Source organism: Coturnix japonica, chromosome 7 (genome assembly GCF_054131305.1).
Source record: "Coturnix japonica strain WE chromosome 7, WE-NBRP24, whole genome shotgun sequence".
Lineage (NCBI taxonomy): Eukaryota > Metazoa > Chordata > Aves > Galliformes > Phasianidae > Coturnix > Coturnix japonica.
Window position 1 is genome coordinate 17887171 of NC_140669.1, and position 24199 is coordinate 17911369.

At 38.0% G+C, this 24199-nt stretch overlaps 1 protein-coding gene across 7 annotated transcripts in view; it reads left to right on the forward strand.

Moving 5' to 3' along the window:
* The window catches only part of RAPGEF4 (Rap guanine nucleotide exchange factor 4), a 135769-nt gene that overhangs the window by 41001 nt on the left and 70569 nt on the right, over positions 1-24199 (forward strand). For all 7 annotated transcript variants that reach the window (XM_015868498.3, XM_015868497.3, XM_085552492.1 and 4 more), the window contains 2 exons: positions 18966-19038; positions 20055-20119. In XM_015868498.3, coding sequence (XP_015723984.1) covers positions 18966-19038; positions 20055-20119 — 138 coding nt within the window. The remainder of the gene's footprint in view (positions 1-18965; positions 19039-20054; positions 20120-24199) is intronic.

Sequence of the window (24199 nt, forward strand, 5' to 3'; positions counted from 1 at the left end):
AGGAGGAGGAGATATGGAGGAAGAAGGAAGCAGCAGCCCTCTTTGCTCTGCTCACTGCCCATTTTCCCACTTTCCACTAGCTGTTTTCTGTACTGTTTCAGGGCTGTTAGAGGAAAAAAGTAGGGGGTGAGAAAGGAAGAGAAGGGGAGGACAAATTGAGACTAGGAGGAAACCTTTGCTCTCTGGATCACTGTAAGGCAAACATACATCCATTCACCCCTTTGAGAATCACTGTTATGTAAATTAGACAATTTTAGGGCATGATGAGGATTTCCACTTTCATAAACAGAGGTTAGCTAATAACCTCTTGATTTCATTTCTTGGTGAACTAAGAATTTGTGAAGACATGAGAAGATAAAACTGAAAAACTGAAAAGTAGTCCATGGGTGGAAACTGCATTTGTGTGGTGGATAGGAAGCTGAGATGATCCTGGTGTTCCTCAAGGGTATGGGTGAGGCTTTACTAAGTGCTTTGCATTGGCCAAACCGGAGGAGGGTGGTTCTGCCAGGCTACATGTGCAAGGTTCTGCAAACTTCCTATGGAAATAGGGAACTATACCTTTATCCCAGGATCCTGAAAACAGTTTGCTTCATCTTTTCTTAGCAAGTTCAATGCTTGTTAGCTTCTGTCATCCTCAGATTTGTGTTTCAAAGGTTGTCTTATGGATGGAAATGTCTGAAACTGACAGGAGAGCATATTGGAAATCTGTGCAGACCTGATTTGGAGTTTAATTTGTGTTGGACATAGAGAGCTGAAGTACTAGTGTATAGAGGAACATCTGGAAACCCCTGAGTTAGACCCTTCCAAAGATAACAGTGACTTCCTGCTCCATGTCTGAAGTGTTTCAGAGAGACACCAGCAGTACTGATGTGCTGTTTCTAAATAGATGTATTACTGCAGTTTGAGGCTGACTTATTATTTGAATAGATCTAGTCTGTTTCCTTTTTCTTTGAAATGATCTTTTCCTGAATATTTTTAAACTTCCTTCCTGAAGTTTGCTTTTTTCCAGTTTCCAAAATTAGATCAAGTCACGTTTCCTCGTGTAGCTTCTGGTGTGAGGAGGCACTGAGGTTACGCAGCCCCTAGTCTGAAGGTCCCTGTTCCAGTAGGTGTTCAGTGCTGTCATGTGCTCTATTCCAAACCAGTTGGACAATGGCAAACTTCAAAAGTTAATGCATGTATTGGCTACTCTCCTATGCCCCTCTGCTTGTGCATTCCACTTCTTGCTTGATGTTGCTGAATCTTATTTGTTTAAGGTACCATTTAATCCATAACTTGTGTGCTGCATTCTTGTTTGACCTGATAGCTGTTAAACCAAAGAAGTTATTTTAAAAAATGGGCTTGTCAAATAGAGTGCATCTTGTCTCTTCAAAGACCTCTGAGATTTTTTGATTAAAATGTAACTGCAGCATTAAAATGGATGCCCTGTGTCTTTTCATAAATGGATGACTAGTGAACTTGTGGACTGTCTAGCTTTTAATTGGCAAATTATTCACTGAGTGTTTCATGGGGAATTGTAGGAGAGGGTGAGGAGTTAGTTGATTTTCAGATAAATTCATTACTGCTTTTATTTCTGGTGATAGCTTGAAGTTGATTAAATCCCCAGATAGTTCCACAGACTCAGTTTAAAATTTCTCATGCAAAATGTGAAAGAGGGCATGCTTAAAAACATGTAGTAAAACCCTGGGCTTGAGGTGGGCAGCCCCACATCAAAATGGAGTGTTAGGCTTCTGGTCATCTCAGCCATGGCTGTGCTCACGACTAGTCTTTTCCTCTATTTGCCTGCTTCTTTCTTCATGAGCTCCAGCAAATGACTGGCTGATAAAATTTGCTCTCAAAAGGGCTTGGGGTCCAAATGCCTGCCAGTTTTTTGTTTTGTTTTGTTTTTTTTTACTCTGACAGATAATAAGTATGGCCAAATCTTTAGATACACTTATGTTCTCTACTGAAGACTCTAGAAAAGTCAGTGCAGACAGGAAAAAGAGTGAATAGACATGCTGTAAACTTAACCTAATGCACTACTGGAACTCTTCAATTCTATATCTCTCTATGGGAAAAGAGCATGGCATCAGGGTATTAGGACAAGGAAAGAAGCATAGTTTGAGTTGATTGAATTTTATTTTGAGTTTAAGTGTTGTGATAGTGCTTAATAGGCTATCTCATTTGGTGCACATGATTTTGGTTTTGCTGTTTTTGTTTATCTCAGTAATGTAATCTAACGTTACAGGGCATAGTTATGTTTATGATTCTAAGGTCTCTGGAAATAGATCTGCATGAGTATGTCTGTCCCTTTGTTGTTTTGGGGCTCCTGCTAAGGTGTTGGACTGATATTCTTTTCTCAGTAGTCTGCCATCCACTTATTTATAGAACCAGAATGACTCATAACTAAACAGCAAAGCCGAAAGAGCTCTTATTATTTCAAAGTTACGTTTCAAACCAGAAATGTTGATAAAAGTATGATTTGCAGATAGCCTAAAGGGCTTAGGTGCTCCTTATCCTGTGAACAGCCCAAAGGGTAGCAGTGATGTCTCATCAGGGATTCTTTAACCTTCTTTGTTATTTGGAAGACAATCAATTGGAAGAGTCTGACCAAACTGGGTATTCAGCTTTGTACAGATGGAGACAGTGAGGTGGGATGTGCAAGTTCAGGGCAGTTAGGAGAATTAACTACTATTTTAGTTTTCTTTTGGTGGTAAAATTGACATTTTAATAAGTAAGATTATACAATTAGATTGTGAATCACCATTGTGCTAGATGAATAAATGTTTCTTTTCTAGTGTTAATTAAATTGCTTCAGTAAGGTGCTCTAAATGCAGTATGGAGGAGTAATATAGGCAATATGTACGTGTGTGTAGGTCATCATTTGCATTGAAACATTACAGAGATTTTGTAAGATTCATAAATATATGTTAACACTGGGTAGTCAAACCAACTGATCTGTTCCTATTTTAGTGTTTTGCATTGCTTTGATTTCTTCAGCGAATGCCTAACTGGAGATGGTACTGTGCAGAAAAAATGTGGTTATTTTCTTGGTTTACTAAGGGGCTGATTGCAGTGTTGTCTCAATCTGCCTCATCCGTTTTTAGCTATTCTTTTTCTGTCTGCAGCAATTTCCAAAATTTATTCATTCATCCTCTCACATCTTTGCAGACCCGGCCATTAAGTTGGCATGCTGGGCACAGGAACAGGAACCAACAGCTGGCAAACTGTTGGTCGCTGTTGTATTTAATGCTTTCCATTGTAGAATGTATGGGAATGTGTGGAGTTGGATGTAATCTCCATTTGCAGAATCTTCAGGAAAGGAATTTCAAGAAATAAGATTTACAAACACAGTAACATCACGCATGGCCACACAGTCCCATCAGTGCCCGCTACAGTGTTTTAAAGCTGGGTGTGTACATAATCATATGCCAGTGTATGTCCAAATTTTCAAGATGATTTAAAATGGTTGCCTGAACTACTTGAAGTGTAAACTAGATATAGTTATACCTGAGTGCGTAAGCTTAGCATTTGTGATCTTTGACACAAACCTAACTATGTTAGGGGAAGAACTTTTCAGAAAATAGTTTGATATAAAGTAAAACTATGTTGTTGTATATTTTGTGTGTGTTTGTGGTCTTAACTGTGATAACTGATCATTTATGTGGCTAACGTAACAGTCCTCAATTTTATCATGCTGCTTTGGCTTTTCAAAATCAATTATTTCTGTCACCTCTTAAGAGGTAACAGAAGAGCCAGGAAGCACTTTCCAGCAATGTGACAGATATATTTTTAAACCTAGCACAGGGTCGTCAGAGGTTTTGGATCTTGGCTGACCTCATCACTGGATAGGAATGCCCCAGCCACGGCAGTCCGGCTGTCATCATCACTATAGGTCTGCTCCCTGTGGAAATTTCTAGGATTGATCCTATGACCCAGTAATGAGACATGCAATAGTACCTCACTTGCTTAAACAATTTGAATTGCAACAATAGCAATAGCTGAGTGAAAATTGATTTAGAAAGAAACGCATGTGGTAGATTAAATTATTGGCCTAAACTAAATACCTGAACTGTAGGTATGTTATATTGAACTCAGGCAGAGTGGAGCCCTGGCAGGAATATATGGTCTCCACTGCTGGACAGAAATTATTTCAGTCATAAAGAAATTGTAATTAAAATTCCTGCTGATGTCTCAGTGATATCCTTGACCTTCCTTCTGAAACCTAGTTTTTTACCATATTATTTACCATAGCAGAGTTTCCTTTGCTTCTCTCTAGTTTGCTCAGTGGGAAGATGTTTTCCAGTTAGCCAGGAGAGTCTTGTCAATTGCAAGTTGCCTCTGTGCACAGGGTCAGATTCCTGTGCCACCTTAGCTGTGTTCATCCTCATGGAGATAGTGCTGACTTGCCAGTCTGGACCTGCCCTCAGCAGCCAGCATAATGATACACATTAGGGCAGCTCTTTTCAGAAGCTGTCTTTGAGATTAATGGAAACAGAACTGGCCTAGTGCTTGCCATGCTGGAAAAGCCATCCTGTTTGGAAAAAGCATTTTAATTCTGAATAAAACATTGGGCTGGCTTTTAGCTCATGAATAGCACTTTATTCCACTTCAATAAATATCAGAAACGACAAGTAACCACATCATGTCATGACCTTATGTAAGTGTGTGGCGGAGTTCCAAGTTAATTTCCACAAATGCACAGTGCAGGTTGCTGTGGGTGTTTGAGTCTGAGTTAGGCAGTACTCTGCAGATGGGGCCCATAAAATAACCTGGAAGATACCCAAGATCTGTGGACTAGTCCTTGCTTGGCAGATACAGCCAGTACCTCAAGCACTTCATTCCCAGGCTCCTTAACATGTTTGAATGTTAGTAGAAAACTAAAGGGAGTTTTGTACAAAGATTTGGAAAGCAACATTGCTTTGTTAACAGGGAAATTTCAGGAGACTACAGATCACTGAAAGACTCATGTCCTCTCATCCTACTTGTCTGCCTGCATGCAATGATAATTCTGCCCTGTGTTTGAACAGCCTTAATCAAACATGAAATGCCTTCTGCAGCTTTGAAAGCTTCTAGTGCTACTGTGAGATCACTCCCTGCTCAGTTCCACCCAGCAGCTGCATGCCCTTGTCATCTGCTGTCATTGCAAAAATGAACTTTGGGTTCCTTTGTATTATATCTCAATAGGGGACTCTTTTTATTTAATGAACCTTTTTTATTTTGGTGGCTTGATAAAGATGAGAATTCATGTGGAAACCCCAACCTGTCATGTGAGATTAAGAGTCAGTGCTTAGGTAACTTTCTGAATGCTTAAATATCTTTAAATTCTCTCTTTTGTGTCATTAAATGTCAGTGTTGTATAGCTTCTGATACGTCTAAGTCACTGCTATAAAAGAGGGTGGTTAAGTCATTCTGGTGTTTTGACAAACTTTGTAGCCAAAGTTTGTTTGTAAGTTAGGTAGAGAAGGCTATTTTGTTTCAGATGCTTTGCATAGGCTATCACTCCAAATATTAATGTTAAGTGTGAACTCCTGGCAGATTTCTCTTGATGTTTTTTAGTTGGTACAGAGAAAATCAGATTGAGGTTCTGTCATTTAGGTGTTGGGTGGAAGGCTTGCTCTCTTTCAGTGTTGTGCTTCCATACACCAATCAAATACCATGTACTGTACTATGCTCTCTCAGGAAATCTGCTAACCTTTCATATAATATGTAATAGATTTTGTAGCTGGTGCTGAGGAGCCATTTTCCATGCAGGAGGATTTTCAGCTGTTTTTTTTTTTTTTCTGCTGCCTTGGTAAGATTTGCAGTGATTCTTTCTACAGTGCCAGATGCTGTACATAAAACAGGAAATTATATAGTGTTCTCTTGATGAGCAGGAGAGAAGAATCTAGTTTCAAACCCATCCAGGAGAGGTTGCTAGAAATGCTGAGTTTAAAAAGGCAGATCAAGTGTGGGAGATGAGAAGGCAAGGCAAAACTTGCCAGAATGTGACGACAAACTCTGAAGCTCAATAGAAGCACAGTTGATGTACTGACATTAAAGGGAATGTACTGAATATATAATCATTCTGGATATATGCATAGGGTTTTGCATTGTATGATAGTTAAATGAGTAGCTCTTTGTACACACGTTTACTGACATTGATGGGAATCACAGTAGAAATCTAATGATCTATATTTAAAGAGAGATCAGCACAACTACTTTCTATAGTGTGTATCTTTCTATTCCTGAAGGTATGCAGTGTCAGAACAATATTATTTTGGCTGGCACATCTGTAGTATCCTTAATCTACGTATCTTGAGGCATTTTACAAATACTAAGCACTTCATTGAGCAGCATTTCACTGGGCTGTGTGTTCAGCAGGGTGATGATGAACAGACACAGACTTGGAATTAAAGAGCCCCTTGTGAATAGCCCTAGTACCTGGTTGGTTGTGCTTGGCCTGTAGGCTCCTTTACTTGACCTACTACTTTATTTCTTATCAGGTACTGGGTTAGCAGCTGTTAGGTGAGTGTGTCATCTAGTCAGTAAGTGTCCCTTACTGTCCTTTCTGCTGATGCAGTGCCAGCAAACTGAATTCTGCCACTGTCCGTGAAGTAGGTGACATGGCCTGGACTGTGTTGTAAGATTGTCATCTCAAAATGGGGCTCTGGATGTTATAGGTGAAGAGGTCTGGCTGTCCTGCTGCAAGGCATGAAAGAAGAACCATAAAGGAGTGCATCAAACATGGGACAGATTCTCATTAGTGAGCAAAGTCTAACTTGTGACACAGAGAATTGTGGTTCTACATGGATACATTTTTATCTTTCAGTGACTTTAAAAACACTGATAAATTCAGAGATTATTTGGCTCAGCCTTGCTGAAGACTTTTCTTCCAGGTAGAGCCACTTGAGAAGGGGTGGGGTTTTTTTTTGTTTTTTGGGGTTTTTTTTTGGTTTTTTTTTTTTTTTTGTATGCATTTGTTCTACTCTTCTTTGTACTGTTTGGAGTGATGATGATAGATCTAATTAAAATGTAGTTCTGCAAGTTAGAGAAAAGGCAGTAAAGAAAATGATGCTGAATCCAGGGTTTTGCCACATGAACCTTGCATCTTCTGGTAGCCTGAAACAGCTTTTCTGATCATCATCATCATCTTTCTGCTACTTAAACATTCTTGATACATCAGCATAATCACATCTCTTGCTTTAAGTGACCTGGTATATGAGCATTATTTGAGTTTTCTATCCCTTTTAGAAAAATGTAAAACTGGCATGTAATTGGAGTAACATTGATGTTAAAGGTGCTTAGCTTCTGTCTTAAGGCAGAGTGAAGAAACAGGCAGTGTTGATGATGCTTGACAACTTTACATTGGCTCTTCTTTGCTTGCTTCTTTATTGAAGTGGTATTTTTGGAAACTTGTAGCAAATATTAAGTTCGCAAGAAGGATTAGCCCGATCTGAAACTAGCACTACCAGTCCTCACTGGGGAGTGCAGTCATTCAGTAGTAGGTCTGCAAGCCTACTTACAGTACTCTTTCTAATAATGTCAGTTCTATAATACCTGCTACATTTTCTAAACTTAAGTGATAATGATGATATGAAAGCTGTGATTTTGCCATGAGAAATCACCACAAGGTGTTTTCAAGGTAGGTGACAAGAGTATGTAAAAGTCATTTCATTAAGCTTTTTGTTTACTGCTTTTAGGGAATTAAGGCAGATCTGAAGTTTTGGATGTTAAAACAAATTCTGAAATAGATTATTTAGCATAAAGACTGTGATGGGGATCTTCTAAGTTCTGTGCTCATTCATGTGTCAGCTGGTAAGGCAGTGCAGAGCTTGTGACTAAAAAAGGGCCCAGATCTGAAGCACAGGCTGTCTGTATGTGTCCCTTCTCAGAGAGAAAATTTCTTAGTCCAGGGATGATCAGCAAATCTCCTTAAGGTTGCATTGTGGTCAAATGTAGTACTTCTCAGCTGTCTGTCCTTAGTAGTTTTAGATCAAGTATGGGTCATTTGTCTTACTGCAGCTAGTGAAACTGCTAATTTTTTGTCATCTGATTGTCTATTCCAACACCACTGTATGTAATGGACTTTAACTCCTCAGGAATTATACAGATATAAGCTCATATAGAGAAAGTAGAGGTCATCTTAACTATGTCATCTTACCGATAAGCTATCAAAATTTTCACAGAAATAATAAGTTCACAAAATTGAATGGACAGAATAATGCTAATAAAATTATACTGTCTGATGTGCCCTAAATATGTCAGACATGTGTAGAACCTTCTTATTTATAAACCTAAATTCTTTTCAGTATTATCTTAACTGCTATTTTGTAATTACACTTCTGGCTTGGAGGATGTTTCTTTTTCATATGTAAGACATTTGATTCCTCTGGTACCTAATAATGCTCAGGAAGTATAGACTCTTGCCTTGTGCATCTGTAGCTTGATTTTTACAGCTCTTTCTACCATGAGGACTGTTTTTGAGTGGTGACTAGATACACAGTATCAAAGGGGCAATAAAAAGCTTTTTCTGTATTGCTTTACAATAGAGAAAAAGCCCTAGAAGAATAGACAGGGAGTGTAGGTCATTGCAAATTAGGTAGCCCTCCAATTAAGAAGTGTTGAACTCTAATATTGCCAGTGACTTCTCTTGTCTTCTAGAAATACTGAAAGTCTCATCTCAGTATACCAATACACTTGCTTCAAGAATTAATGACTTCTTGCTGCTGGGAAAAGGGGGAAGTGTATCAGATTACTTCTCAGTGAAACCTACTGCACTTCTGTCAGGAGTGCAGTTGAATGCCTGTGTATGTATTTTATCACTGCAGCACAGAGCCACCTGTTTAAAATGCTTGACACTTTTGATACTTGTATCCCACAAAACTACAAGGTTGCAACTTCAGTACATTGCTGCATAGTCATAATTGAAAACACTTAAGGGAATTGAAAATAATAGAAACTGAAGTTGAGAAATGAGTTTGGAATCTAAAAATAATTACAGCCAATGAAAATAATGGAAGGTTTTCTGCAAGTGGAGTTACTGAACAAGTTTTTTGTTTCAATTTTGGACTCCTTCCTGTTACTGATCCTGCAAGTTCCATGATGTGTCTAGATAACAGACAATGTATGTGGTGCCTAGTCTGGGGTAATACGTATGGTCATTAGCCAGAGTCTGTACAGGCTGCTCAGCTGACTACCACCCAGTGAAATAGATGAGAGAGTGCAAGCAAACTAATTTTCTCTTTTCTGTGTAAAAGCAGCATGCTTATTTTCTAGCACTGCTGTTTGTTTTGTGGAAATCTTACCCCTTGTAGTGTTGTAGTGTATTTCTTCTATTGGGGCTGGAACAAGAATAGCCAGGGTTCATGAGAATTGGGTATTGTGTTATATTTATTATATTATTATTTGGTCATCTTTTAAACAAAATATGATTCCATAAAAAAGGATTGAGTTACAAACACATGTAAGAATTAAAGAACTGAATGAAGGACTAGAAAAATGTTTTACTTCAGTGATGATGACCCACTCTACCTTGGCTGTTTTAAACCTATCCGTTTAAGTGGGATAGGTTGAGATTTCATTATGCTACTGAAATTATTTTAGCTGTCAAGGTGGGAATAAACGAGAAGTGGCTGCTTGCTGAAGTGGCATGGCTATATAGAAGTTCAGAAAACCAGTTTGCTTCCCAGCGAGTTTGCTGCCAAGTATATCCTTTTCATAACCAAGCGTAAGTGTCAGAGTATCCTTTTAAAAGCCAAGTCTTCCAGAATGGCGAACTAAATGCTACAAATGTTTCATGGAGAACATCTTTTAGTCAGTTCAATAGAAGTGCCCTTTCCCCAGAGACCAGTCCTTGTGATGACTCATCTGTTCAGTGAAATATGGAGAATCCCTTCAGAGAGCTAGCCTCAATTTTCTGTGGTTATCTTCAGATTTTCTGTTGTTTCTGAAACAAGTGTCTAATTATTTTCAGACAAGTTTTATGTTTGTTCCCACAACTTCTGAATCTTCTCCTTTTTAATTAAATGAGTTCTCTTTTGTCTGTGCTGCACTTTGCTCCTACTCATTACTCATTCACACTCCTACTTACTTTTTCTTTTTATCATTTGGCTTCCACTATTTCCCCTTATTTCCTACCCCTATGCACTTCTGTTTCTCATTGTCACCTCTTGTCATGAGATTTGATAATGTTTCTAATTGTGAGTGATTTTCTGTGTGCGAAGGGAGGTTATTCTCTCCTTCTGTTCTGCCCTGGTGAGATCAAATCTGGAGTCTTGTGTCCAGTTTTGGGCTTCTTGCTTAAAGAAAGGCAGGAAACTTTTAGATAAAAAGCCTAGTTGAGGGGCACAAAGATAATTAGGGCCCTGGAGTGTCTCCCTTATGAGGAAATGCTGAGAGACCCTAGGACTGTTTAGCCTGGAAAAGACTGAGAAAGGATCTAATCAATGCATATAAAATGGCAGGTGTCAAGTGGATGGGGTCAGGTGGTACCCATTGACAGGACAAGGGGCAATAGGCACTAACTGGAACACAGGAAGTTCCATACCAGCATAAGGAAAAGCTTCTTCATTTTGAAGGTGATAAAACCCTGGAATAAACTGCCCAGAGAGGTTGTGGAGTCCCCTTAGAATCAAACAATCATGGAATGGTTTGGGTTGGAAGAGACCCAAAGGATCATCAGGTTCCAGCCCCTCTGCCACCAATGTACAGATCTGGTACTCTCCAATGGAGATACTCAAAACCCACCTGAATGCTTTCCTGTGTAACCTGCTGTAAGGAACGTGCTTCAGCAGGGGTGTTGGACTTGGTCTCCAGAGATCCCTTCCAACCCCAATGATTGTGATTTTTTTTTTATTTTTATTTTTTTTATTTTTTTCTGGAATATTCTTGTTTCCAATAGAAAAAAAGTAGGCTATGTTCAGTCATATTCTGTGAATTATAATTATGTAGGTTGCCTTCAGATTTCCCCCCTAATTATTTAGTATTATACATGTTTTGATTTCACAGCAGTGTTGCTGGGAGATCTGCACAAGCTGCTTTTAAAGCAACTCACACTGTAATCAAAATAATATTTTTTAAAGCATTGAAGTAAGACTAATGTTATAAAGAAAATTTCCTTGTATGTTTATTTATTTGCATTTACAAAATATCCTCACTATTGTTAGGCACAATTGCAGTGGAAACAGGCACTTTGGAAGTTGATGTGTGCTTGTTTCTATGAGAAGCAAAGGCAGAACATTATGTTGATCCCACTGAACTCATTAAGAGGTTTATTTTTGTTCAAGAGGAATTAGTACTTAAACGAGGGTTTCTTTCCAGATTAAATTAAAAACAAATTTCTGGACCAGAATGCTTCTGTGCTTGGAGGTTGTGGATATGAAAGCAGAACTAAAAAATCAGCTCATCATTTTGCTTTTTCTTATTGTTTCAAATCTCCTTGTGAAATCTGTGAGAGTAGAGAAGAAAGTGTACTGTTGATGTGCAATGGATAAAGCCACTGCTGAACAGTGTTAGTTCCATGCCATATAAGTGTTATTTAAGTAGTACTTAAGACCTATTTTTAAACTTAAGTACTACGTAGTCCTTGTGCTGACCTTACAGAATTTCACTAGAGGAGTGTGACTTCAGCCTGCTGTTGGAGTCTCACCTGCCCTGGAAGATTTGCAGTTTTCCTTTCTCAGTGGTACATAGCCACATACTCTTCTTCAGATACAGCCTTTATTGTAGCATTCTTGTAAAGATGCCCTGGTGATGCATTGGAACTTCATAATTTGGAAAATGGGGATCTCAGGCTGGAGCAATAATTTGGCTTAGAGGCTAATTCTGACTTTTCTAGCACAGAAATTTCCTATGCAGGTTACAGTTTGTGATCAGATGCAAGGTATGCACGTTACTGCAATTAAATGGTACTTATTTTTAAAGGTTGGCTGCAGTGGTAGGAAAACTTACACTAAAATAGTGCCTTTCTCATTGTAGCTCAGCACTTTGTTTTCAACTGTTTTCTGTTGGCTTTGCTAATAAAGATGCAGATTTACAATTGTTAACTTTGCAGAACAGTTTCAAGAGGAGTGAGATTACATTCTGCATCATTCAGAAAATTCCAGCTAAGGTGTGATTTGCTCCATCTCTCCTGCCAGTGATAATGAGAAAGGAAGAAAGGAGAGCACAGCTTGATTTTTCTGATCTTGTATTGAGTCTGAAGCACTACCACTGACAAATATCGTCATCTGATTTTTAAGTGAGCAAATAACACAAATGGAATTGTTTTAAAAAAAAAGTAAAAACAGAATTGCATGATGCTCTTTTTCAGGTGCTTTTGAAAACATGAACTTTATGTTGAAGGCAGTTGAATTGTTACACAGATTTTTTATTTATTTATTTATTTTCCTGTGAGCGCTTAAGTTCCATAGTTACACAAATGCAGTAAAAGAAAATGTGTAACTCAGATGGTCTGTTTGTTCTTCTTTAGATATTTCCTTTGTCCTCTTTTACATACTTGCTATCTTTCCCACCCCTCCCAGGCAAGTCCTATCTCCACCCAATTGCATTTCCTGAGTAGATTCCTCTAGGAGACGGAATCAGAGGGCTGCATGATGTCATTTCTGTCTTTAAATTAGATGGAGCAGAATAGTCTGTGTAATTTGTTTAATCATTGCTCATGCTCTAATTTCCTTGGATTTGATTTTTTGCAGTGCAGTCTTATCTTTGGATTTCTATCTGGTAGCCAAGTCTGCTATTTGGCATGATTTCAGTGAGCTGGGTACATTTTTCTTTTCAGCTAAAACTCGAGGGGATTCTGTGATCAAGCAAATTCTGCGTACAGAGCTTTTCAAGCACAATAAATTGATTTAAGCAGGAATGTAACAAAAATATATGTCTCCAAAGTAAAGAGATCAAATAAAGTCTAGAGCACTGTTGATTAGAGCCATATAGAAATACTCAGAAGATAGTAAGCAGGCAAACAGATAGAAAAGATGCAGATTCATCTGCTCTTACATAAACCATGCTAATTCTGGGATCAGTATTCAGCAATTTAAGTACAGGCATTTCCAGTATTTGTTTTATCTCAATATAACTAAATGGTACTTCAGTTCTGCTATTTCAAGTCTTGTGTATTAATTGCTTGAGTACACTGATGTACATAGACGAGTCTTTGTTCAGTGAATCATGTGGTAGGCTCTTCTTTTCCTATTTTTCCTCTATACAGCAAGATATATTATCTCTGTTGTGGCATTGTATGGGATTTTTTTTGTGTGTGTGCGTGTTTGTTTTTTTTCTCTCTGATTTGTCTTTACCTTTTCCTTTAGAAATATTTCAGCTCTGTTCCATTGCCTATAAATTGGGTGATATCTTGGGGAAAACGAATGCTAGAATTTAGCGATATTCAGAATTCATGGTATTCTCCATTCTAATATGGAGAGTTAGCCAGTTTCCACATGAAATTCTCTTTTGTATTGAGATAAAAACACCCCTCTGTGTCCTGTTGTGCGGTATATGTGCTTAATGACCTGAAACTGATTTTAAGTGCAAAGATGCACAGTGAGGTGCATGAGAACTGTGCAGCATTACTCATGAGGCACTCTTAGTGTGCAGAAGGAGAAGGATGGTGACTGTCTACCCCTGCTAGAGGTGAGGCAGACTCATTTGCTGTAACTTCCCTACTGGGCAGCAGATATGAGGATGCCAGTAAGGGGAGGCAAGGCTCAGTGAGGAAGTCAAGGCTACAGCCCTGAGCAGAAGGGAGCCTTGTGTTCTGCAATCTCTCTCAGCCCAAATGGACCTCAGTTGGATCTGGGGCCAGAGCTATTCTTACATGTGGCCCAGACTTGGAGCACATTGTGAAAGAATCCAGTTGTTTCTTGTTTGAGAAGCCACTAAAGCCATGTCACACTGTTCAGACTGTTTTCTACTTCTACGCAAACATTTTTCCTTTGTTCTGATTACCTGAGATTTAATCTGTCTATTGGTTCAGGTGAGTTACTTCATTTAAGAGTGATGTTTAGAGGGGGAAGTAACAGGTCTAAAGACAAAGATCTATACTTTGAGATTCCAATCTGTGCTTGATTTTGGAGAAGAAAAGGGGAGCTAGAGATCCTTTGTACTCTTCCTCATCTCTTATTGTTTTGGAGGAAAGAGAAGAGACAGGGCACCATGTTGAGCTCACAAGGGAGTTTATTTATTTCCAATATGATATAACTGGCACACCCAACTCAGAGGAAGAACAGAACTGTACTGAGAGCATCAATGATCAATTATTTATTATTAAAAGAAAATAGAGAAGCTGGCCTACGGTGAATAGCTACAGCTCATATCCCCTAGGAGGAACAGTAACAGGAGTTCTGGCAGATAGCAGGGAGAATTGCAGAACTCAGGTAGCAGTCAAAGGAACAAGATCTAAAAGAATAACTACATGAGGTTTTGAAGAACGTGTGGAAAGGTCACCTTGATATTTGAACTAAGATTTCTAGAACTGAAATGAATTACAATGTATTTTGTATCACTGCCAAGTCTCCAAGTAATGCATACTCTGCCTTATTTTCTGTGCTGCTGGTGGTAGGCAGAGTTAGAGGCAGCAGGAGTGCACCTTATAACACAAGGTCTTGAGGATATATTGATCCAGCAGCTTCAGAGGAGGATTTACCACCCAGTGTTAAATGACCACAGGACAGGTCAATGCATAATGGCATTGTGTTTTGAGGCTGAGATTGGGGATGTTATGGATGAAAGAAGATCATGTGTGTTGTGGGCTGCATAACCTTCTTCAGTGTTAGAAGACCATTACTTCCAGTTACATGTATGTTCACCTGGGCATGGAGAACCTTTGGAAGCTGGTCTTGGCTCCCTAGTGCTTTACAAGTGAAGTGCTTACTGAACAGGCCATTAGTTACTCCTTCCTGACCAGAGGACTACTGGGCTTAGGAGCATGTCTAGAGTGGAGTTTGCCTGGGTGGGCATAAATCTGTCAGCTGGTCCTGTTAATATTGATGCTTTGCTGTGCAACACCCATGGAAGACAACAGAGACACCTCAATTTTCTTTGCCTCTTCCTGGCTTGTTTTGGAATGTCTGTATTAGATAGATCTCTTATTCTGGTCTTTCTTTCCCTATAAACAGAGACTGGGTCTTCAGTACTTGCAGTAGAGGAGGCTAACTGCTAAGATGATTTGTACACCTTGTGTGCAATAGAAGAATGTGTAAGGGGTTCATACAGAGTTTGCACTGTGGAATTATAGTAGTGGCCTTTATAAACAAAAGTTTATAAACAAAAGAACCAAAGTTCTTTTGTGGTATAGAAGTCATGAAAACATCTGAGTCTCATCACCAGCTAACCAAGAGGTGCCTTTAAAAACTGTTAACGTGAAAATTCCCAGTGACAGAAGTGTGCTACTTGCTTTCCTCCCATCCCCTACTGCTCAATGTGAGTGCTCTTTCTGTGCTTTAGGCTATAGCCGTGACTGGAAAGGTCATGTTAATTTTTACTACTATATGGATGTGGGACAGTCACTAACTGGAAAAAATATATATTTATGTCTTTATTACTTGTGCTGTCAGATTAGATGCAAGAAGTGTCTGATTTTTAAGCTATTGCGTGATAGTTTGTAAATTGGTAGAAATATGAAGACTGAGTGAATAGGTCACTGAGTGTAGTTCTAAAACCTGCTGTCATGTTAGATTTGCAGAACTTGATGACTTCTGGTAATAAACAAGCTCATGTTATAGCTGTTCTTGTTTTTCACAGTGAAACCCTTCTAGAGTTCACTTCAGCAGTGGAATACATTTTCAGAAGCCTTTTGTAAATATTTAGTCTGTTAATCTTCAGGATAATTTTAAATATCATCTACCTGAAAAATTTCACTGATTGCATTTTCTTTTCGTTTACAGACATTATGCACTCAGTACTGTGTTCTCCTGATTGTTTCAGCTTTGAGAGAGCTCAGCCTGATCCTGTGTATTTTTATGCAGTTATTTTCATCTCTGCATGTTTATATCCCTCAGTGGAGAGCATTTACCATACTTCTTGATGGGTGTCTTCTGACATTTAACTCTGCTGATAAGCTGGCAAAATTTTAGGTGCAAACTGTACCTCCCTCCCCCCACCAAGATGTCTTTTGGATTCCACGTGTAGGCAGTCCTGTCAGCCTCCTCTCAAGACACCTGGGTATGGAAGGTAGTTTAATTTGTGTTGAAATCACAGAATCACAGAATTGTAGGGGTTGGAAGGAAATCCACTGCAGGAGTCTGAACAGCTGAGTGTTTTGAGGACATGTCCTGAACTGGTCTCTTTTCTGGTATGCTGGCTGGCTTAGTTCACAGACAGCACTCTGCTGTGCTTGCTCCTTCAGTCTCTTCAGAAGACTTACCCAGGACACGCTACGGCCTTGGTATGGAAGATGGCAAAAGTAGAGGTCCTTGGAAGCATATGCTTATGTTCTCTGTGGGCTTTGCCATCCTGAGTGTCAGGTGGTTCTCAGTGTTGTTAGGGGTCTCAATAATCAAGAAATCTTCATGTGTTCCTAAAGCTTACACTATGAATGTAAGTAATGCAGCAAATAATACAGCAGAGTGCAAGACTGCGTTTGTCTTCCCTGCCTCTTTGGTGAAAATCAGACCTCCACCCAGAGACAGATTCTGTTGGTTTTTTAAATCTTTTATTATTATTATTATTTTCTCTGAAAGGTGCGTTATGTTCCAAAAACTGCAAAGTGACAGCATCTTAAAATATCCTTGGATGCTCTGCTTCATGGCAATTAACTGTGTGGTTTTTTTCCAACTCATGTTGTACAGGGCAGTTACATAAGATGAAATTTTCTTTTAAGCAGTAATAATGTATATTTGGTGCTTGATACCAGAAGATTTTATCCTTTCAATGTGTTATATGCAATTCGGGCTTATTCCACCTGTAAGACTTGTGCAGGTAAGCTAGACTTCAAAATTTCATGGAAATTGTGTTCTGTGTTTCATTTCACAAGGAGTACAAGCAGGAGAAATATCAGAATTAATAGAAGAAAACTGCGCTGCAGTGTATGATGACTGTGAATTTGGTACAGGGAATACGTACATTTGAAAAGTGAAAAGGGAGAATTACTACTGTCCTACTATTCAAGGTTCTTATGAAGGTGCATTAAATGTGGACTAATTATGTCTTTCTGGAAAAATGCTATCATGGATAAGACAAAACAAAGAACAGAACATCATCTGAATGAAAGAACAGGAAAAGTTTTGTAAACAAATTGATTTTATTTTGTTCCTAATGAAAGATTTCAGCTTTCCATTTCTAAACAAGATTCCAAGATAGAATTCAGTAGAAAAACGGAACAAAATGTTTATCTACTCTGTGAATAAAATGTGATTTCAGCTCCTTTTAACATGTTCTTCTTTCTTTCATTTTGTCAACCAAAATGAGCTTTTCCCTGATTTTACATGTATGGATTACTTACTGAACTGAGAATATAATTACTTCTTGTGTTCTTCCTCTTGCTTGGGTTTCAGGCGTAGGACTGGAAGCAAAGATAGAGAAGTGATTGGCTTGGGAAAGAAAATAGGGGTTTTATCCTCAAGTTAAATAGTATGTATTTTGTGTGACTGACCTGGAATAAAACATAAAACTCATAGGAATTTTTCTTTGAGTTTTCAGATGGATTATGGATGAGATTTAAATAATATGTTACTAAGCTTTAGGATGTAATCGCACATCTAAAAATAGGATTGGATTATTAAGATTACATTAATCTTTGTAGCTTTTGTTATTATTTAGAGTGCAAGACATTCATTCTTCAATACTAGAACAGATGAGATTTTCATATGCATCTTTAGGAAAAAACATTGTTAAAAGAATAATTCAAGCATCTGTTAAACTCTAGCAGACAACATTTAGAAAGTGAATACATACATCCCAACAGCTCCATAATACAAACAATGAATCTTTTTCATTAAAATTGGTCTATCTGGAAAGCTTTCTAACTGTTATGTGCGCTTACTTGAAACCTACATATATTTCCACTGTCTGTTCATGTTCAGCTCACTACACACCCTATGGTCCATGTGTTATGTTTTGTTTATGCTGATCAGCAGCATCCCTGTTGCACAATCTTGCTTTGTGGCTGTTCCAAAAATGGGAATTATAATTATTTACCCTTAACTATGACTGTAGCATAGCATGATCGAAAACAAGAATGCATCAGTTATTTGTTGAATGATTTGTATGTGACAAATGGAAGTTGTTTTTTTTTTTTTTTTTCCCCTTGGTGTTATACTTGTGAATTTCTTAAGCTCCAGACAGAGCTTTGAACATTATTCATCTTGTCACTGACATTTGCTGAAGAAAAATATCAGTTACTGACATCAATCACCATTATGTAGTTTACAGTTGCACACAGGGCATTATTTTTACAGTTACAGAATTTTATTTGACAGTACGGTTTGTGTGAATGTATGCATAAAATTGGTGCTGCATTTGTGTGTTGCATAACTTTGCAGTTTTGAAAACCAAACTTTTGCTTCCCTAATGTGTTAGAGGTAAATATTTGGAGTCTTAGCAGTAAACCCTGTTTCGAATCTGCTACCAAAGTTATGGTGGTACAAGTCCTATCCTTATTTCACAGATTTTTTCCATCCTTACAATAAAGTAGCTTTCTAGCTTAAGTTTAGCAGAGCAGCGTAATTACAAACAAGCTTTAAAGCAGTCTGCATGGGAAATCACACAACTAAGGACAATATTAATTTATTAGAACCCTCCAAGCTGTGCTTTGGGGAAATCAAGAAGGGAACTGTCTTAGCACAGCTTTTGATAAGATAAAGGCAATGTGCTCAAATCAAGAACGCTAGCCTTGTAGCACTAAAAGTGAAGACATGTCTGACTGTCTCAGTCACAGACTGCTTGTGGGCATGTGAAACACAAAGCAACAGGCATGCAGATATATATACTTACAGCATCCATCTGTACGCATACATCTGTACTGACTTATGCATCTGTAACTGACTGCATTTGCCATTGCTGTCTTCCAGAAATACCGACAGTATATGTCTGGACTTCTTACTCCTCCTTATGGTGTTATGGAAACTGGCTCCAACAATGACAGTAAGTATGAGAAAATAGAAATCAAATGTTATGGAAATTAGAGGGAAGAAGAAAAAGGTCAACAAACATCCTCTGTTCTGTGATGTGAGAATTTAAATGTTAAATTCAGCTCAGTATTGCAGATATTTCTGTTCCGCATAGGAGGAAATAGTTTGGAACTTTCTTGATTGCAATATTAAGTGTGTAAAACTGCATATGGAACTGTGCACAAATCTGTGCACTGATTATATTATGTCAGATGGCATTTAACCAGTTGTAGATGATCCATAAATTCTATGGAATGCAACTATGAGTCCTGCCAGTAAAATAAATTTTACTGACTAGTTAACTTATTGTTTTCTAGTCATAGTATGCTACATGACTTATTTGGTAACATGGGTTGGAATTTGGACATATAGCCTGCAGCAAGACATGCTGCTGTCTGACATTAGTTATATAGGAAATTAAGTTTTGGTATGGTTTTGCTTCATGAGAATCTGTCAGACTGTGGGATAATGGTTTAAACATGAATCCAAGGGCAGCCTTTGGAATGTACCACTTCTGTATTTCAAGGTACTCACACTGAATTGCCAGAGGATTATTTAGGTGCCAACCAAAGTGATATCTGGTAGCTTACACTTGCATCAGTAAATTTTGGGCAATATGTTTTGTGGTCAGTATATTGCACATTATATAGTGTAGCATAACTGTCCTAGATAGTACAAACAAAGTGCTGTGTGTGGCTTCCAGATATGAAAATACAGATTACATTAAATGAAAAAATACAACTAATTCCTGTATATATACTAAGTTGTGAGCAAGTACAATTTCTAGCAAACTAGCGTATTCAGAAGCTATTTGACTTTTTCTTGTTTCTAATGGAAGAATTTTGATTGAATAAATGTTTTGCACTTAAATCATAGATGAATATATATGTTATCAAAGCTTAAAAAATGTCATATTCCTTATTTGCAATAAATATTTCATTTGTTACATAAAGTATATGCAGTATTTATTTATTGTATTATTTCCTTCAGGAATGCCAGATAAGGACAGTATGTCAAGTGGTGCTCTTTGCCAAGTTTCTAAAAATTGTAATAAGGTAAACCACTCATATTTTTACCTTTGGATTTTGATGGGAGGCTTTTGGTAATGACTTTGAATTGAAAAGACCAAGGTAAAAATGTAAAGTATGTGGCTGATGCATGTGTTGGAATATACAACTTATAAGGATGTTTTAGATTGTATTATAAAACTGGAGAAAGCAAAGGGAACATCTACAGAAGTTTGTATCACATTCTGATTATCATCTCCCTGTAAAGAAAGTAGGTGGTGAAAGCAAGTATAAAAGCCATCTTGTTGATAAGACCAGAACATAGCCAGCCAATCATAAAATTCATAGTTATGTTCTAATGCTATACTGAGTCTTAACTGCTGCGTGGACATAGTTCTAGCCCTTTGCACAGGGTCAGTCTTCTACTGTGTTGTGAGTGCATATGTTCTTCCCAGTTCCCCTTTGTAAGCAGTTCTGTGCCTTTGGTCTCACCAGGTCAGGACACCCATGAAAGAACTTATGAATACTACTGTGTTGGCATTCTGTAATTATAGGAGTGTGAAGAAATAGCATTGGACATTGCTGTGAAGATTCTAAATTTTAGAGTTTATTTTATAGAGGGAGCAGGGAATTTATAGTAATATGCATTTTCTTTGGATACCTCCTTTCTGGATAAAAGAGTTTAATTGGATGCATTTGTATGATGTCTTTAAAAGGTAAAATGATTTTTTTAATATAAAAAACATCTCTTGACAGTAGATAAAAACAATATTTTAGTGTGTTTTCTTAACATGGAAATAACTACTTCCACCTCTCTGTCTGTCTGTCTGTTCTGCTTCCTTGAGGGTACTGACCTTTCTTAATTGTCACATTTAGCCTTTAATATATGTATAAATGAAACAGCATGCAGTTCCTTTTGCTTGTCTTACCCACTAACGCTGTATCACTTCCTGACACAACCTTACCCATTGTGAAAATAAATATTCTTCCGTGCTTTAAGTAATAATTCATAGATACAAAAGTATCTTTTACCTTGTAAGCATCTTACAAAGAGTTGCAAGTTCTCCTCCATGACACTGGCATTTCAAGGCTGCATGCAAGAGCTGAGAGCCCTCAAAAAAAGCATCCAAACTGAAAGATGTGGTATTTTCTGAAGAAGGTAGAGCTAACAAGTTAAATACATCCTGGTGTTTCCTAGGTGATATTCCCCCAGTAATGGGCAGTAATACTTGGCTAAGGAGCATATGTGTTTTCAGGTGCAAAGTATTCTAGAAACCAAGCAAAGTATTGTGATTATCACTGCTGCTGATAGGTGTGCTTTTCTAGCAGAAGTGGACTCTTTGTGTACAAAGTAACATTCAGTTGTGTTGGAGACAGAATGTGACTGGGGCACCTTAAACCATTCAGTGACTTTTACAGGATTAAGGTCCTTCGCTTCTCCTCCAAGACACATAAAACAGCCATCCTTCTTCCTCCTACGCTCTGTAGACATTTCAGTGGAGAGAATCTGAGAGTAAATATGTGACAGATGCTTGTCACCTTGTTTTATCCTGGAGGAGCTCAGACAGTCCCATGACAAATGTAACAGTACCTACACAGCATAGAAATAGTTCGTGAATCCTACTTCTGTGGTTTTGCCATATGTCCACAGTTATCTCTAATTCTGTTAAATGGAAGGTAAGTACAACAGAAGCAAATAGGTATTTTATTTACTGCATGCAAGCTTCTCTCCTGCAATTTAGAACAGTACAACTGTTACAGTACTACACATGTAGATCATGTTCTGCTGTCAGTTTTGAATGATCAGAGAAATACTATGATTGCAGGGCCAAATTCTCAGAAGTGTTGCCAGCTATTTGAAATACAAAGCAACAAGCAACTGGAACACAGTCTGTGTTCATATGTTTTATATATCTTGTATATTTCACCATGATATATGGCTGCAGAAATTGCCAGTGCATCAGGGACGGGCATTCAGTCAGGGAAACGGTAGTGTTTGCAGAATATCTTTGAATTACTTTATCTTATTATTGCTGGAATGATGCCTGTAGGACTGGCAGCCACGGTGTGGCCTGTAAGCTACTCCATAATGGCCTGACAAAGACTGAGCAAGGGACTTCCTGAAATTCAGAGACAGTTTGTCAAAGTCTTTCATGTGGCAAGAAGATACTACGCACTTAGAGGGATAGAACATAATTTCTGCTTATTATGATACATTTATATCTGTTTGCCTGCTTTAGTTTTGCAGGGAAATTAATAACTATAAATAATTTAATTCAAATAAAATCAGATATATTCCATTTGATACAGAAAATCCATGTTTTTTTCTTTTTCAGCTTGTACTGAGCCATTTCCAAGGACTATAATAGTTTATTTTACATGTTTGCTAATTATTTGGTTTTCATCTTCATAGCTTAATTTTTTTTTTCTCTCATCACATCTCCTGTTTTTTGATGAGTAACACAAGATTTCTCTTTTAATGTATGCCTTGAAATTTTCTCACCATATGGGGACGTTTGCTTTTCCTAGTTCATTAAAATCTATTAGAAAGAAATCTGTTTGGAGAAGGCAGCGAATAGATTTTCTTACACCAAACAAAAATTAGTTTGCATTTAGGATTACATTATTGAGCATCACTTAATACAATGTAGCAGTTAAATTGATCATAAAATACAAAGAATATGTTACAGTCTTAAGTTATGTTTTTGAGAAATGGAAACAAATTCAAATTTAAGCCATCCTACATATGGAAAAATAATGCAGCATCCGTCTTTTTAGCTAGTCATTCTGATATCGGTGCAATGGTCTCAGTAGCTCCAGTTTTTAAACCTTATGATGGAATAGATCAGGATGTAACTTGATCTGCTAGGTGATTATAACTGTAAAGCCAAAATGACAAAATCAATAATAATTTCAAATACATTTTTGGAAAAGATACAGAAGAGTACTTAAAAGACAGGGGAGGTCGGGCTCCAGTGTGCAGACAGAATAGGTAGTGGTTCTGTCTCCATATATTACCAGCAGAGCTGGCAGCAGGGTTGCATGGTGCTTCCCACTACAGATCTTGTTTTTACAATTTGTCCAGTTTCTCACTGCTTAGGCTGAATTTTACATGCTGAGAGTTTGCTCTGGCTGATTTTTAAGTGGAAATATATCAAACCTCTCTGACATTGAGGTTGGGGGGAAAATGCATACCACAGGTTAAATAGCTTTTCCCAGTGATACTCTGGCAATCCTGTCCTTTCAACTAGGAGTTTGACATTTAAGGATTGTTCTGTCTGGAAGGAGTACTACTGGTGACTCTAAAAAACAAGCCATCTTATTATGCCTTGAAAATCAGATTAATTAGGGGCATATGAAAGTTAACCATTCATTTTTGTGTGTAGGCTGTGTGCACTGCACTCAGAATTCCCAAACTGTGCCTCTGGTGCTGTTTGGGCATTACTGTGTCCATGCTGAACAGGATGTTTTTTCTTGCAGTAGCTGGTTCCAGTCGCTAAAGTAACATACTGAGTTACGGCCAGAGACTATAACCAAGAATGATCTTTGTCTCTCCTGTGCTTTTACACCTCTACTGGTGCCCAGCTGGGGAAGGAGAAGAGAAATAGCCCATCCATTCTTTTCTGGAGACATGAGATATGTGATGATTTTAAAGTAGAAAACAGCATGCTGCAGAACAGAGCTGTACAGCCACAAGAATGTATGTGTGTAAGAAGAGAGGGCAGTAAAACTGGGAGCATGAATCTTCACTCTACTGTGGTGCTTGGTTCTGGGTTTATTTTTCTGCTGTCAGACAATGTCTAAAACTCCTTTGTATACTGAACCCAAGAGATGATGGGAACAACCCACAAAAAGAATAGAACTCTGTGATGAACAATAATTATTCTGTTTATTCAAGTCGTTGATAGAAAGTTCCAACCGTGCTAATACTCCCAGTTGGAGTTTTATGTTCTTTTCTGTAACACGCAGTTCTTTTCTCCATAGTGCAGTTTGCTAAAAGAGTCCCCAAATCCTCAAGAAACAACACCAAAACCAAACAAAAAAGCCCAACAACAACAAAAAAGCCTGCTTGAAAGGAAGGCTGAAAACTCAAGTGCTTGAAAGCAGAGCTTCAAGAGTGAAAGCTGA